This window comes from Dryobates pubescens, chromosome 19, assembly GCF_014839835.1.
Source record: "Dryobates pubescens isolate bDryPub1 chromosome 19, bDryPub1.pri, whole genome shotgun sequence".
NCBI classification, from domain to species: domain Eukaryota; kingdom Metazoa; phylum Chordata; class Aves; order Piciformes; family Picidae; genus Dryobates; species Dryobates pubescens.
The window spans coordinates 22,237,145-22,251,986 of record NC_071630.1 but is presented as its reverse complement, the minus strand read 5'-3'; the positions used below and the strand labels follow the sequence as shown (position 1 = coordinate 22,251,986).

General features: G+C 40.8%; 1 protein-coding gene across 1 annotated transcript in view; it reads left to right on the top strand.

Moving 5' to 3' along the window:
- Positions 1–10,434, top strand: part of ESRP2 (epithelial splicing regulatory protein 2) — a 41,904-nt gene extending 31,470 nt beyond the window's left edge. The window contains exon 16 of the mRNA XM_054170095.1: positions 9,768–10,434. Coding sequence (XP_054026070.1) covers positions 9,768–9,926 — 159 coding nt within the window. The 3' untranslated portion in view covers positions 9,927–10,434. The remainder of the gene's footprint in view (positions 1–9,767) is intronic.
- The last annotated feature ends 4,408 nt before the right edge of the window (positions 10,435–14,842 follow it).

Here is a 14,842-nt window from a genome sequence, read left to right as displayed (position 1 = left end):
GGTTTTGAGTATTTGGAAGACCTGTTGTGGCTTTTTCTTTTTTTTTTTTTGATGAAACTACTGAAAGTTATTAGAAGTAGTTTCACATTCTTGGGTTTTCAGTGGAAATATTTGAGGATTATCTGATAAAAAGTGTGATGAATTTTAACTATTGAGATATTATCTTTTTGTGTGTTTGTGCCAACTGATTGGGGGGTTTGGTGGATGGATGGTGGACATATTGAAACCTTGACTGGGGAAACTGAAATTCAGTGTAGGTGCACCATGGAAAATGTGGCCTGAACCTGTCTGTGCATGGATTAGGTCAGTGAGAATGTCTGGTAGACCTGTCTTGCATTAAATCTTCATTTTTTCAGTGAATCTTTTGAGTGTGGTGCTGAATTTGCCCTAGTCTTGGTTTTTACATCTGAAGAGCAGTTTATGTTGCACAGTTAAATTCTTCAAATGTGGCAAAATTTCTGCTCAAGGTGAAAGCTCCATTCTTCTGCTGCAATCTCTTCTGGCCACCAGTTGCTGTTATTAAATACATCACCTCTGATTTCTTTAGAAGATGTTGTCCAAATGAGATCAGGTTCAATGTCTTATAAAGGAGCCAAGGAACCATGCATGTGGTAATGCTAGTTTTATACTTGCTCATTCCTTTAGGGAAAAAAAGAGGTGATGACTTACTGTATTGGGGCAATATTTAGTCTCTGGAGCAATAACTAATATTTTTTTTCTCTTTTTCCCTCCCTTTTCCTCTCTCCTCATATTTTGTTTTTCCCATTTTCTGCTGATGCCCAAGGATTTATTACATGATGCTTCTGCTTGTTTATAAAGTGAGCCTCTAATAATCATCAGTGGTTTGGGCATGGTTTTAATTTCTGTATACCTATTTGATGTTGGGCTTCAATGGGCTTCAATGTTGGTATTCTGGGAACCGGGTTGGAGATGCTGAGATTTAAGGATGATTTGTGTCTTGTATGTCCTTATCTAAAAGGAACAGGGTTTTAAGTTTTAGTTCTTGCTTTATTATTGTCTGTTTTCTTCCTTCAGTCTTCATGGGCTCTGTATATTGCATGTGTGCACATGTTGCTACTTAAGTGAAAGCACCTTTCATACCAGACCTGCCTCTTAAGAGAGAGACTTTGCTTATCATGGGCTTCAACAAACTGGTCTCAACATCAGTACATGCTTCTAGTAATAAATAATGTACAAGTCAGTGGATCAGCATTTAAATTTTACTTTAGTTGTATCAGCACTAGCCTCTTGTTCAGTGGTTCAGCAGCTTGATTTCTTCTTGTAGTTCTGCTTTCTTCTTTTCATTGCTGAACATCTTTTTCCAGCTTGCATATGTTTGATGTCTTACATTAAACACCCTTGAAAAACCTGTGAACAATTTTAATAGCTAATCTTGGAGATGGTAAGATTCCCCATACCTTCCTGTATAATATTGTAGTGTACTGTAATCTTCCAGAGAGGTGGTATCATAGTCTTTGATTCAGTAACTAATTCATGTTACACTGCTTTTTGGTTATACTGTAATGCAGCAGGGTCATCGATTTGACTCCACTCATGCACTGGATGCATAGCTAAATGATACTTAACCAAACCCACAATAATAGTCTCCACCTTACAATTCAGGTGGGACAGTGGGATGACAGTGGTCGCTTTGACAGGTGCTAAAACACCAGCTGCTCAGCAGATGATGGTCTTGGGCTATTACTTGTAGGAAACTTCCCATTACAATTTGAAAAATACCTGATTGTGAAGAGATCCTTCTCGAATTAAGAAAAATCACTTGTATTTCAGAACCTATGGGGGAAAGCCTGAGGAAGAAATGCAGAAATAGTTACTATATGTAACAGACTTTAGGCCATCACTCTATGTAGCTGTAGAAGCACTGAGAGAAATCAAGTAACTAAGGAAGGAACAAGTACAGTAGTTGGGTGATGGATTTACATAAAATTGGATATCAGAACAAAATTTTACACTAAGGCATTTATTTACTGGCTAAATCCTCTGTGGATTTTGCCATTCAGTGAATCAATGAGAAATATTTCTAGTTGGTGTGTGTCTGTGGGGTTGTTTTTTGGGGGGTGGGGGGCGTTGGTTGTTTGTTTTGGTGGGTTGTTTTTTGTGGTGGTTTGTTTTTTCTGATGAGAATGCAGGTTCCTTGCCAGCATTGGTGTTCTGCAAGAGCTGCTAGGTTCATGTGCAATTAGATGTAATTTAACTGTGCTCATGGTCTTAGCTGATGAAAAGCTAGGTCACACCCGTCATCTTAGTTAGGATTTAGTAGCAGTTGCCCAGTTTATTGGAAGTTGGCATAAATGTAAAGTGAAGTCAGCTCTGCCTGGAAAAGACCATGTGGATTAATTCTTAGAAAGCAGACTTACTATTTAGGTAAGTTGTGTCTAAGTATAGTAGAATGTTTCATTCAGAATTAGTAAAATAAACACCAAGGAGAACACCAAGATTTAGGGGCCATGGTCACCATCTGAGCTTTATTTAAAGCCTCCTGATTTAGCTGGAAAAGGTCAGGATGGACATGTAGGGACCTCTTTGTGTACATGTTTTTATGTAATGGAAGCTTAAAATAAATACTGTTCTTTAAACCTGTGCTGGGCTTAGGTGCCTTTTATCTGTACCTAAAGAGAGCTTTTGCAGTATAATAATCCTCCAAGTCTTCAAAGAATTCAAGGCTCATTGTTGTAGGGGGAGGAGGGATTGCTTGTGCTTAAAACAGTAATAAGGACGTGAAGGAAAGTGGATGGCTGAATTCCAATGGCATTAACAACATTTCTCTCTTGTATCAGGACAGCAGCCTTCATTGTTACTGACTTTAAGGATTAGGGTTTTTTTTCTCTGACATGCATGCTTAAACAAAGAAGTATTCTCTTTCCTATGGATTCCTTTTGAAATCTGATGCTTTGGAGTCAGAGGGACACCCCATTCTGTGTGCCAATTCCAGGCATAGCACCTTCTGACCAGGGAAGCGAGAGGACATGGTAGCTGAAAAATTCCTGTTTGCTGGTTATTTAAAGTCATCTGGCAGTATAGACATTATTATATGCTCTCCCCCATGCTCTCAGAATAGAAGAGGCAGCTTGGTTTGCTTGCCTAAATTTATCTTCCACCTGAAAATGTTGCCTTTGTGGAGAAAGCACTTGTGAGACTGTGACTGCTAAATGACTAGTTACTTTTTCTGGCTGCAGCCTCCCACACTTAAAGCAAGAGACTAAAAGGGACCCATCTTTGAGCTGTGGTTTTGGGAACAAGCATTAGATATTTCACTGTCTGCTCCACAAAATATTCAGGTAGTGTTGTCTGTTCTACAGAGCATTCTGATGGTTACTGGTACTCTTAAGGTACTTCAGTGGCAAAGCCAGTTTAGGGCATTTCTTCTGACTCTTGTGCCAGAGATTGCAGTTATCTAGTCATTAAAACTGATTCTGTGTTCCAGATGTGCTGTATCTAGGCATTTCCCCAAAGTCCAAGAGCTGGATTTCTTCCCTTTTGGGAACTGTTCTAGCCTAAACGACCAATAAACCCTGCCACAGAACTGCAACTGCAGTCCTGCAGTGACCATTTTGCCTCTAATGTTTTCCATTTCTGTCATTTCCCTTTGCTTTTTGCCCAGCTGGGGCATGTTTAAATATACTTTCCAATTTTGTTTTTATCAATGGGTTTTATGTTTTTTTTCCCCACTAGATTGCTCTGCATATGCTGGGTTTAGACTGATCTTTGAATGTCTATTGTAGGAATTGCAAAAATTAAATGGAAATCAATGTCTCTCTAGTTAGTGACCTGGTTAAATCTGTGCACAGTGTGTGAGGAGACAAGAATACATAGAATACATAGAATAAACCAGGTTGGAAGAGACCTTCAAGATCATTGCGTCCAACCCATCAACCAATCCAACACCACCTAAGCAACTAACCCATGGCACCAAGCACCCCATCAAGAACAATCCCATATTCCTCTCAACACAGCAGGTGTTTCTGAAACAAGCAGATAAATCCAAACCAAAACAACAAATAACAGGTAGAAAGATAAAGTGTAATGTAGTATCTTTTTATTAACCAATACATCTTTGATTCTTGTCATCTTAAAAAGCTTTACACTGCAGTAAGAATAGCAGGTAGTCTGTCTGGGACATGCTACCATACTGGAATAACAGAATCTTTTAGTTCAGAAGGTAAGTTCAACCCCACAAGAGCTGTGAGCTCAAAGGGAAGAGGAAGCAAGGCAGCAGCTCTGAGGACAGGGGCTGTTTCAGTTCAGAGAAGCAAGGAAGTCAGGAGAGAGGTGATAGTGGGACAAGAAGAGGGTAGTGAAAGCACTGAGAGTGACATCTGCTTTTCATTTTATTTCACTTAAAATGGAAGGGCACTATTGCAGTACTTGGTAACTTACACCAGTTATTTGTGTATTGAGGTAAGGTATTTGACAATACATGAAGTTTCATGTTACCTCAGTATGGTCATACTGTCTGGGGTCTCACTAACATTTATACAGGAAACAAACTGCTAGAATGTAGCTCAGTGAACTTGCTCTTGGTTGTACTAGGGGGCTAAATCGCTAGGTGGTATTTTTCAGATGTAAATGGAAGCAGAATTTGATCTACTGCACTGCAGGTAAAGCTAGCAAAGTTGTATTTCCCTTCTGAGCAATGAGTGTATTACCCTTGGCTTTACACAGGTTGTCTACTGCAGTTGGATGTTTTTCTCATAGGTTTCTGAAATGGAGTCAGAATCAGAAATATTTATGATCAAGTAGAACTTCCTTAGGCAAGTTAGGATAGTTTTCATGTCATTCACAGGGAATAAGAATTTTCCCACTTGATTTCCTATCTTGATTTGCAGTAGTACTTTCTGAAATGTGGAAGCTTGACGAGTTTACCGTTCTACAACTTCTGCCTTAATTAACTGCAGTCTCTTACCAATCTATCTTGTGATTAGGAGCTGCTTCTATTGCTAGGTATTTTGATTTGATTTTTTTTTTTTCTTTCTCTCCTTAGGCCTAGGCCTAAACTTCAGCAACTTGATGTTTCTGTGCAGGGTAGTTTTCCCACTTGCATGTTTTCCATGTTATTTCTGCATTTCAAGTCTAAACTTTTAAACATTGTCCCTCACAAGAGAGTATAGATTTTTACCTACTGTACATCTACTAATAATCTAAAGTATGTACTATCTTGAGACATTCCTCCCAAAGAGTAAACATGCATTTTGTAGATTTGTTCCAAGGGCAGGTCTGGGAACTGATAAATCTAATATTTGCACTGTCTGGTAGCTCTGGCAGAAACTGGAAAACACTTCTTATATTTGTATCTTATTAATGGCATGGGTCTAGATGTGAAGGTGACTAGAATTCAGTAGTAAATATTCTGGGAGGTTCTTTTCTTACATTCTCTGGGCTCCTGGTGGTTGTTCTCTGTGGAAGATCCATGCTGTTTTGGTTATGATGTTGGGGTTTTTTTTCTTTTCTTTTTCTTTCCTTTTCAACTTCACTTTGGATGGATACAATGTGTCCAAATATGCATTTTTCTCCTTAAGCTGGCAGGAGACTTTTTGTATTCTGGAGATATCAAAGGAAAGCAGTATAATATGTTTGCATTGTGTGCATTTGGCAATTGTCTAAAACATTAGTACAAAAGAGCCAATTTTGTGGGAGACAGGAAACTCTTCTTGCCACTGAAAGGATATTCTATAGCTTGGGTTATGCTAAACATGTTGTCTCCTGGATTATAGGAACCACTCCAGTAGCCTCTGTAGCATGTGCAAGAATGCTTAGACTCTTTCCAGGACATGCAATTTGGAAAGTTGGAGATGTTCCTCAAGATCTGTTGTCTGGCTGTTGATTCCATGTTGGTAGCTGGCCCTCCAACAGTATGCTTATTGCTTGGGTTCAGGATCTCATATATTTCTTAGATGTGATCCACATTGGACATTTTTGTTTCAATTTATTGGTGTGGCTGTACTGGACAGGCACTTCTAATTTTAATGTTCTTCTACTACAGATCTACCATGATGCAGTTACACCAGACAGTTTATTTCTTTTTTCCATATGGAAATATACTGTAGTGGTGTAAACGCTACTTTAAGTGTGTTCATTCAAAAACATGGATTTTCTCTACACTGATGTAGTCTGCGTAGTGCAAGTACTGTACACAACTGAAGTGTTTATCACTCAGCCCTGGAGAAGCTGCAGTTTATTTTCATGACTTCATAAAAGGCCTGAATGAGATCTGTATGCTGCTTCTAATCCTCCACTGGAGGGTGGTGTTCTGTCCCAGTGAGACTCCTTACTAGAAGAACGATTATGCAAGCTAAAGAGTTTTGATACCAAATGCTGCTGTTTCATATAGAATGACAAAAGGAGCACTTCATGGTCTGAACTGTTTCCCTCCCTTGATAAGGCACAGTTCAAATACAAGTTTAGAATATTCCCCACTTATATTTACTTGCAGTCTGTTGCTAAAAGCAGTAAAACCCATCAGTTGGTGTATTACTATTTTTTTGAACATGCCTGAAACTGTCAAATTTACTGTCTCCTGCCAGTTGTTCTAGTTGATGCTCTTACTTATGGTTGCAAATGATGGTCTGTGTGGCTTGCTGTACCAGAACTGTTCCTTCTCTTGCTGATTATCATATGTCACACTTGTACTGTAGTATGCACCTGATGACTACAATGGCCTTATTCAGCTGAGCGATCAAGCAAGGAGTGTGTTACAAGCACCGAAAGAGTGGGTCTGTTTGTAACTCTTTGTAACTTCTGAAGAAGGTAAGATGTGACTGGCAGAAACTGCATCTCCAGTGGTGAATGGGAAGGGCAAGAAGGGCTTGGTGATAGTTTTGCTTAGCGCTTTTCCCCTTCCTAGTTTGTGTTGGGATTCTTCCTTTAATTTTTCCGCTTCTGTCCCCTTAAAAAAATCAACTAACCTAAAGAAACTGGTCAGCTGTGATCTGTAGCCAACGGGAGAGCAGTGGTGGAGGTAGTGTGACGTGTTGGCTCTGCTCAGATGGTGTTAAACTTCCAGCCAGTTCTTGTTCCTCATGTGAAGCTTTCGGTCCAATATTTTATTTTTATCACTGCAGTAGAAAATGATTTTTTTTTTTTCTTGACATGGCTACTAGAGTACACACACATTGAGTGTGCAAAAAACCTCAGACCTCTGGCTCTTTTCTGTATGAAATCGCTGTCTAGAGATTAACTTATTTGTGTCTTGATCTTCCTAACATAATGTGAACTATTACTGCTTTTAAGGAGAGGTTTGTTTGGTGTAGTGGCATGCTTATCTAACTAAATTTGGTGATGGTAAACTTCCCTGTGTTTTTAGCACTAATGTAATTCTTAAAGACATTTTATTCATTGTGGCCTGTGGACTTTGTGATGTCCCAATGCTATTGTATTCCATTCAAAATGCTACTGATTAGTTACTACAGGGTTTTTTCTTTTCCTCCTCTAAAAAAAGCCACAACAAACTTTCAGTACAAAATAAAGGCAATCACATAGTGTGCCTTGATAGAATTATCTGCATAGATAAAGCTATCTTCGTGTAATCACTATCAACTCAGTTGTTTTTGAATGAGTTGATTTCTCATGATAGTGTAAGACCTGCTAGGGAGAAGAGACTGGAGGCTGCATGGCCTGGTGGCGTGCAGAACGCCCACCATTGCTCTGAGCACTTCCGTGGTTATGCGAGGTTGGACAGTCTTGTCTGGCTCATTTTACCCAAGGTAACTGGAAAACCAGATCAGCAGTAGGGGTCTACTATGTATGACATGGAAACAGTCTTTGATGAGAAAATAATTCATGGAGTAGCTCATCCTGAATTCTCAGCAGTCCAAAGTAGTATCAAGCAGATACCATTCTGTTTGGAACAGAACATCAGGGGAAAACCAAACAAAAATATTTGTACTGATTTTAATCTATATTTGAAAACCACACAACAAAACATCCCCAAAAAACCCAAACCCCACCAAACTTTTAAAATCTACAAATCTGTGTTAGTAAGAATGTAAAGCTAGTGTGTCTTAAAATTAAACTCAAGAATTCTATTTAGCACTTAATTATATTGCTTGCAGAATGTGTAGACTTCCCTGGTATATTTACATGCAACTCCTGTAACATGAATTTCCAGCTTCTTTAATTGGTATTACACCAGTGCAGCTATCTGAGTTACTTTCTGAAGCTCTCCTCTGTGCTCAGAGGTCTGACTGTTCTCTAGGTGTGTTTTTAGCTGACTCTGAACTGCGATATGAAACTTAGATTCAGGACTGATGCTAAATTACTTGATCCCATATGGATTGAAGAGCTGGTTTAGAGCACACCATCTTTTAGCTCAGATTTGTGGCTCCACACAAACCGTGTAGAGCTTTCTCTTTGAGCGCAACATTGGTCTGAAATAAACGAAGATTACTTCTGAATCTGACCTGGGCTTCAGATATGATGAAGTTTATTTGTCTTTTAATTTTTCTGCATGCTATTTCATTACTAACTTTAGTTCTGTGCAGAAGTAATGACATGAAGTCTGTACCAGCTGTCTTGTACCTGCTTTTAATTTCTAAAGCGTACTGTTGCTTCTGTCTTAAGAATGCTTCTGCTGCCTGCTAAGTGTTTGGGTGAGTGGAGCTCTGACACGTACTTGCTTTCTTTTCGTACGTTTGAATCCAAAGCTGGTCAGAAGCTGCTACTTGCAATAACTGAGAAGTCTGATGTTTCTTGCAGCACACCAAGCATGTAACAGTTCTGCAAAAAGTGAAACCCTTAAGTATTTTAACAGGACATGCCACATGAACTTGAATGGAATTGAATTAGTAATACTCATAAAACTGTTTGGTTTCCAGCATTGAACGTGTGTTTTGTCTGGCACTGGTGTCTGCAACAAACTAACCTTGTATTCGGAGCTTTGCTACTTCAACCTGTGGTTTCAAAACTTCACTGAGATCCATTTCTGTCCAACAAATAGGACTCCCAAACTTTGTTGGGAAAGACTTTCATCATATTATAAGAAATGGTTGAGGTACCACAGGGCAGACAGAGATGTCTGCTTTAAACTCAGCGCTTTGGAACTGCCTTTTAAGAGCTCAGGAGGGAAGTTGAACTCCAAAGTAAAATCAACTCCAACTAAATCTCATTTTGTGTTCTCTGTATGTTTGGTTTTATTTTTCCCTCTTGGCCTTGTAAAAAGGTACAAGAACGATTTCTCTATTTCAGTTGGGCTGAGCCAAATTTTACTTGGCTTTGTCAATCTTCCTTGCACTGTATATGTGTGTACAGCTCAGCTCATCCTTCTGACACACAGCTCACATACAGCTCTTATCTTATTTTAATTTTTTTAGTTGTTTCTTTTTGAAACTTTGAGTGTGAGCACTGACAAGCCTTATAATCTTTGTTACTTGGCCAGTAGTCTACGTAGTACAGGAGTTATTCAGTGAATGCCTGGACTTTCTTGTTCCATCTACCCTTTATTAACATCTTAGTCTTTATTTTCATATGAACCTTTAACCTGAATGACTTCATTAGCAAAATTTTTACATGTCTTCATCATCCTGTTCAGCACACCAGCAGAATAAGAGCTGCTGCTGTTTGCCAAGCTGAAGGCTGAATTATTTTGGTCCCTTTCCCTCCTTCCCATTCTTAGATCCAAAATCTTTTTGCCACAGACACAGAAATGGAGCAAACCAGATGCAAAGCATTAAAAATTGCATCTCCCGGTGTGGTCTCTTGTCTTAACTGTTTTGCTTATTTTTTTCTCTCCTTGTCATCTTGTATCATTGCAGCTCCATGCAGATTCCATCCTTGTGTTTTACAACTTTAGTGGGCAGCCCAGTGGAGAGGCCTTGGTGACTTTTCCAAGCCTGGACCTAGCTAAGAAAGCAGTGGCTGAGAAAAACGGACAGCTCCTGGGAAACCACTGTGTAGAACTGTACCTGGTCTGACTAAACACTCTTTTGGGGCTGGGGAAAGAACGTTGCACTAGACACCGTGCCTTTTGCAAAATAAGAAGTCTTCCCTTGCTGCCCAGGCAGCAGCAAATGTGCCCTTTCAGCATAATGTGTTGGAATGTAGAGTGGTACATGTCTTGTGTTTTTTGAAAAATGGTGTGTCCTATGCCAAAGATAAAGTGAAAGCAGAAATGATGCTGTTAATGTACTGCATTTCTAATGTACTTGTTTAAAGCGAAGCAAACCTGCTCCTGGCATCTAGTTGATTTTGAAGACAATCTAATAGCACTTCAGCTATCGTGGCCATGGAGAAAGGAACCCGTTCAGTAGCATTTGAAGTGGAAAGTGAAGCTGGAGTCATTCAGATTCTTCTGTGTTTAGTTTTTCAGCATTTAGGCTTGACAAAGTACCTGGGTTTTTTTGTAGAGTTGAAATGTCTATAGAAAGGTCTTTTGGAATGCATAGCTTTCCTAGTTCAAAGCCTAGACCGTACTGATAGATTGATTTTTGTTGTTGTTTTGTTTTGTTCTTGACTGGAAAATGCCAGGATGCTGGACCCCAAATGCAATTGTGCTTTCTCATGTTTTCATGATACATTGTTTTGCAAAAGCCATATTCGTCTTTCTTACCAATGTACTGCTGCCAAGGTGTAAAGCAAACGAATAAAAACAACAGCAAAACCAGAAAACCCTCCCGGCCCCTAGCCCCAAACTTTGAATCTCTACAGGACAAAAATGGCACATAAACCTGAGTACTAATAAGTTATATTTTTTTATTTAAGCATAATAGCTTTCAGATACTGTATTAAAGATTTTGCTCTAGTTTATGTGCATGCAATTTGTTTACATCTTTAAACTACTTTATTTGTATATTATGAAACAAGGAGATGTGTTGGAATCTGAATCCTCTAGTGCATGCTTTTTTCTTTCTCCCTGTGTGTGTATATACATAAGCTAGAAGAGGTACTCTTACGTCATGTAGCATGTGTTTAAAAAAAGACATCTGCTGTAGAAGCACTAAATTACTTTCTTTTTACTGTGCCTTACTTCAAAACCATTCCAAGTGCAATACCAGCAGAGCAAAATGTAATGAACCCCGTTGTGACATGTTCATGGATGTCTGAATTGATCTTTTTTTGTTAGTGTACAATTTGAGTTGTACTTAAAGGAACTGAATGATGTATGCTTCTTTATATTACAACGAATAAAAGAGATGCTTACGATGTGTTTTGGCTTTTGAAAGTAACTTAGGCTTTGCTATAATGTGTTTTCATGGGACATGACTCTCTGATAAATAACCTTGTACTCATTTTTCTTTCTCCTAGGTTTAGGTAAGCACACATACCTTGCAAGAGTGGTGTGACTGATTTCCCCCCTTCCCCCTCCCCTTTCTTTCTTCTTTCACACACTGTCAAGCCAGAAAGATGCATCAGACATATTTCCCAGGTAGTGGAACATTTTTAGGTCATGTGATGTAACTGTTTACAGGCTTAGTGCTGTTATTCTGGTGCTAGAGGAAATGAAGTATTGAAGTATTGAAAACATCTTATTTTTCTCTTAATAGCCTGTATGGAATTTGTACTTTTCTGTTAGCTAAAGAAGGCCAAGGGCATCCTGCCCTGCATCAAGAATAGTGTGGCCAACAGGAGCAGGGAAGTCATTGTGCCCCTGTACTCAGCATGGGTTAGGCCACACCTTGAGTAGTGTGTCCAGTTCTGGGCCCCTCAGTTTAAGAAAGACATTGAGACTCTTGAACATGTCCAGAGAAGGGCCACGAGGCTGGGGAGAGGCCCCAAGCAGCCTGAAGCGGAAGAACCAGAGTGTCCTGCTGGACAGCAAGCTGCTCACGAGCTAGCAACATATCCTTGTGGCCAAGAAGGGCAATGGTGACTTGGAGTGCATTAAGAGTGTGTCCAGCAGGTTAAGGGAGGTTCTTCTGTGGCTGTTGAGGCCACATCTGGAATCCTGGGTCCAATTCTGGGCTCCCCAGTTCAAGAGAGACAACTACTGGAGAGATTCCAGTAGAAGCTATGAAAATGGGACTGGAGAATCTCTTTGAGTAGTGGTGGCTGAGAGACATGGGGCTGGTTTAGCTTGGAGAAGAGTGAACTGAGAGGGAACCGCCTCAATTCTCAGCAGTAGCTAAAGGGTGGAGAACAAGGGGATGAGGCCAGACCCTTTTCTGTGGTGTCAAGTGATATTGCAAGGGGCAGTGAGTGCAAACTGGAACACAGGAGGTTCTGTCTGAACATAAGGAAAATATTATTTGCTGTGAGGGTGGCAGAGTCCTGGAGCAGGCTGCCCAGAGAGATTGTGGAGTCTCCTCGGGAGAGATTCCAAAGCTACCTCGACCTTGTGACCCTGGGCAACCTGCTTTTAGCAGAGGGGCTGGAGTAGATGATCTCCAGAGGTCCCTTCTAAACCCCACCACTCCTGGACGCAGGGCCATGTGAGGAGCATACATTTTTCAGACATCTTTGCAAAGTGACTGCAAGGGCGGCGACAGTATTTTGGTTAGACCAGAGACCCTCAGGTCTGGGGATCTGATAGCACATCAGGTCTGGAGACACTCTGAACTTTCTTGTTTATATTGAAAACTGTGGTCTTGCCTAAAAGAAGTATAAAAAGCCCACCGAGACCAACCAACCAACACCAACAAACAAAAAACAACCACACACACAAAAAACCCCAAACACAACAGTAAGAGAATATTCAGCGGAACAGGTCAGGTCAATGCATCGTGCTGCAGCGTTCGGAATACAACACAGCAGCAGCAGTATCAAGGATGCCAGCTCCGGCTGCAGCGGGATCAGGGGGCCCGGCGGGGCCGCGGCTGTGCCCCAGCTCGCGCCGCTGGCGGGGCCGGGCCCGGGGCTCGTGCTGCCCGCAGCCGTTAGGCTCGCGCGGGCCTGCTGTCCTCAGAGCGCTGCGCGCCTGCAGCGCCGCCCCGGCCTCAGCCGCTCTGCCCTGGCCGTGAGGCGGGCGCCGGAGCTCCAGCACGGCCGCGACCTGACATCGGACAGGCAGAACAGTTTTCACTTCAGCTAGGCCGTGTTTGCAGTTAGCGTTCCAAGTGTCCTTGTAGCGAGGCACAAACCTCGCTTCACCACGACGTCTTCCTGTCCGGGCCTGGTTGGTATGGCTCACCTGGCCCTGAGGGGTTATGTGGCTCAGCTGTGGGAGGGGGAGGCTGCTCCCAGGCCAGGGGGAGGGGTTGTGGTGAGGCGTACAAATACTTGGTGTGTTAGCGAGCTTAGGTATGGCAGGTAATTCCTGGGAGGGGATTTGTGTGTTGTGTCTTAGCTGTGCTTCTGTGGAGCAGCATGGAGCTGAAGTGATGTCAGTTTGGAGTTACTGATGCGCATTGTGAGCGTAGAGGCTTTATAGCTGGTGAGCTGGCTTTCAAGTCTTCAAGTTCTTCACAGCTAGAGCATCGGCACTTGGATCATGCATCTTCGAATGATGGCTTACATCGCTGGAGAAGGCTGAGAACATGGGGTAAGGCCTGAATATTATTTTTCTTATTTTCATGTGTGTATTTATTCCTCGTGATTGCTTTTTATTTTTTGACCATGCTGTTTTGCAGAAGTCTAAATAAAGTGGTTGCTGTCTTTACATGCAATTGGTTTAGTGGTAGAAGAAAACTAAATACCAAAGATGCTGAGCACTAACTTTTACATAAAAGAAATGAAATTTTGGAAAGAGCTGTGATTTGATTGTTGTTAGGGAAGGGTCTTCAGACTATTATCAGCTACAAACTTTGTTCCTCAAGAAGCTTATTCTGTGCTGACAGTCAGCAATGTACCTTACCTGCACTCATATTGTTTATTGTGTAACTGAAGAACAGACTTGGTGTCATCTGTATTGTGTTTCCTAGTTTTGTGCTTCTGATACACTTAATTTGGAGATGATACCTTTACTCATGTATTGCTGTTCTCATTGTCTTGATACTAATAACTTTATCTAAGAATTAGTCATATTGTGGTTTATGCTACATGGGGTATTTCCTGTTTAGAGACAAGAGCTTCTTACTTTTGAGATGGAGTGTGGTGGGAGAGTTTGAAAAGGTCCTTGTCTGGTTTAATAGCTACAGCTGTGCTTCCAGATCAGGTGTTTTGGGTTGGAATTTAATCTGCTGAGCGGACTTGCCCTAGAAGGGCTTGAAGTTTTGCTTGTTTGTGAGCTAAGACATTTTCAAGAAACTCCTATTAGTGAAGCTCAATCTCTGAGGTGTTTTGGGTTTGTTGGTGTTTTTTTGTTTTTTTTTTTTTTTTTTTTTTAAAAATAAAGCATTTCAACATCTTTATCTTTTAAAGAATGTTTATTTAGTTTCAGTCAGTTGATCTTGCTGTTTTAACTGCTTGCATCCTGTTTTGTATAGATCTGTATTGAGCAAAGTCCATGGTAATGAATTTTGAGTCTACCACTTACAGTATCTTTGAGATTCTGACTGCATCTGAAGATAACCTGAGATACCATACTCCTGCTATCTGCCACTGTAATCAGTTCAAAACGCTGCCTTTTTAGATTTACTGGATATATGGGTTTTTAAAAAGCAAACTCAAAAGAAATGTGAGGCCTGGAGGGCTGGCTTCTTTCCTTTTTTTATTTTTGGTTGCTGTTCTTATACAATCAGGTGAGAGCCACTATGTTAATTATTTGAACATACAAATGTTGAAATAAAGATGATGGGATGTCAGTCTGGATACCCATTTCTTACCATATCCTAGAGTGGTTTGGAAGATCATCTAATTCTAAGTCTCTGCTATAGGCAGGAACACTATCCACCAGACCAGGTTGCTCAGGGCCCATTCAGCTTGACCTTGAACAATTCCAGAGTCAGAGCCTCCACAACATCTCTGCACAACCTGTTCCAGTGTCTCACTACCCTCATGGTGAAGAATTTCCCTC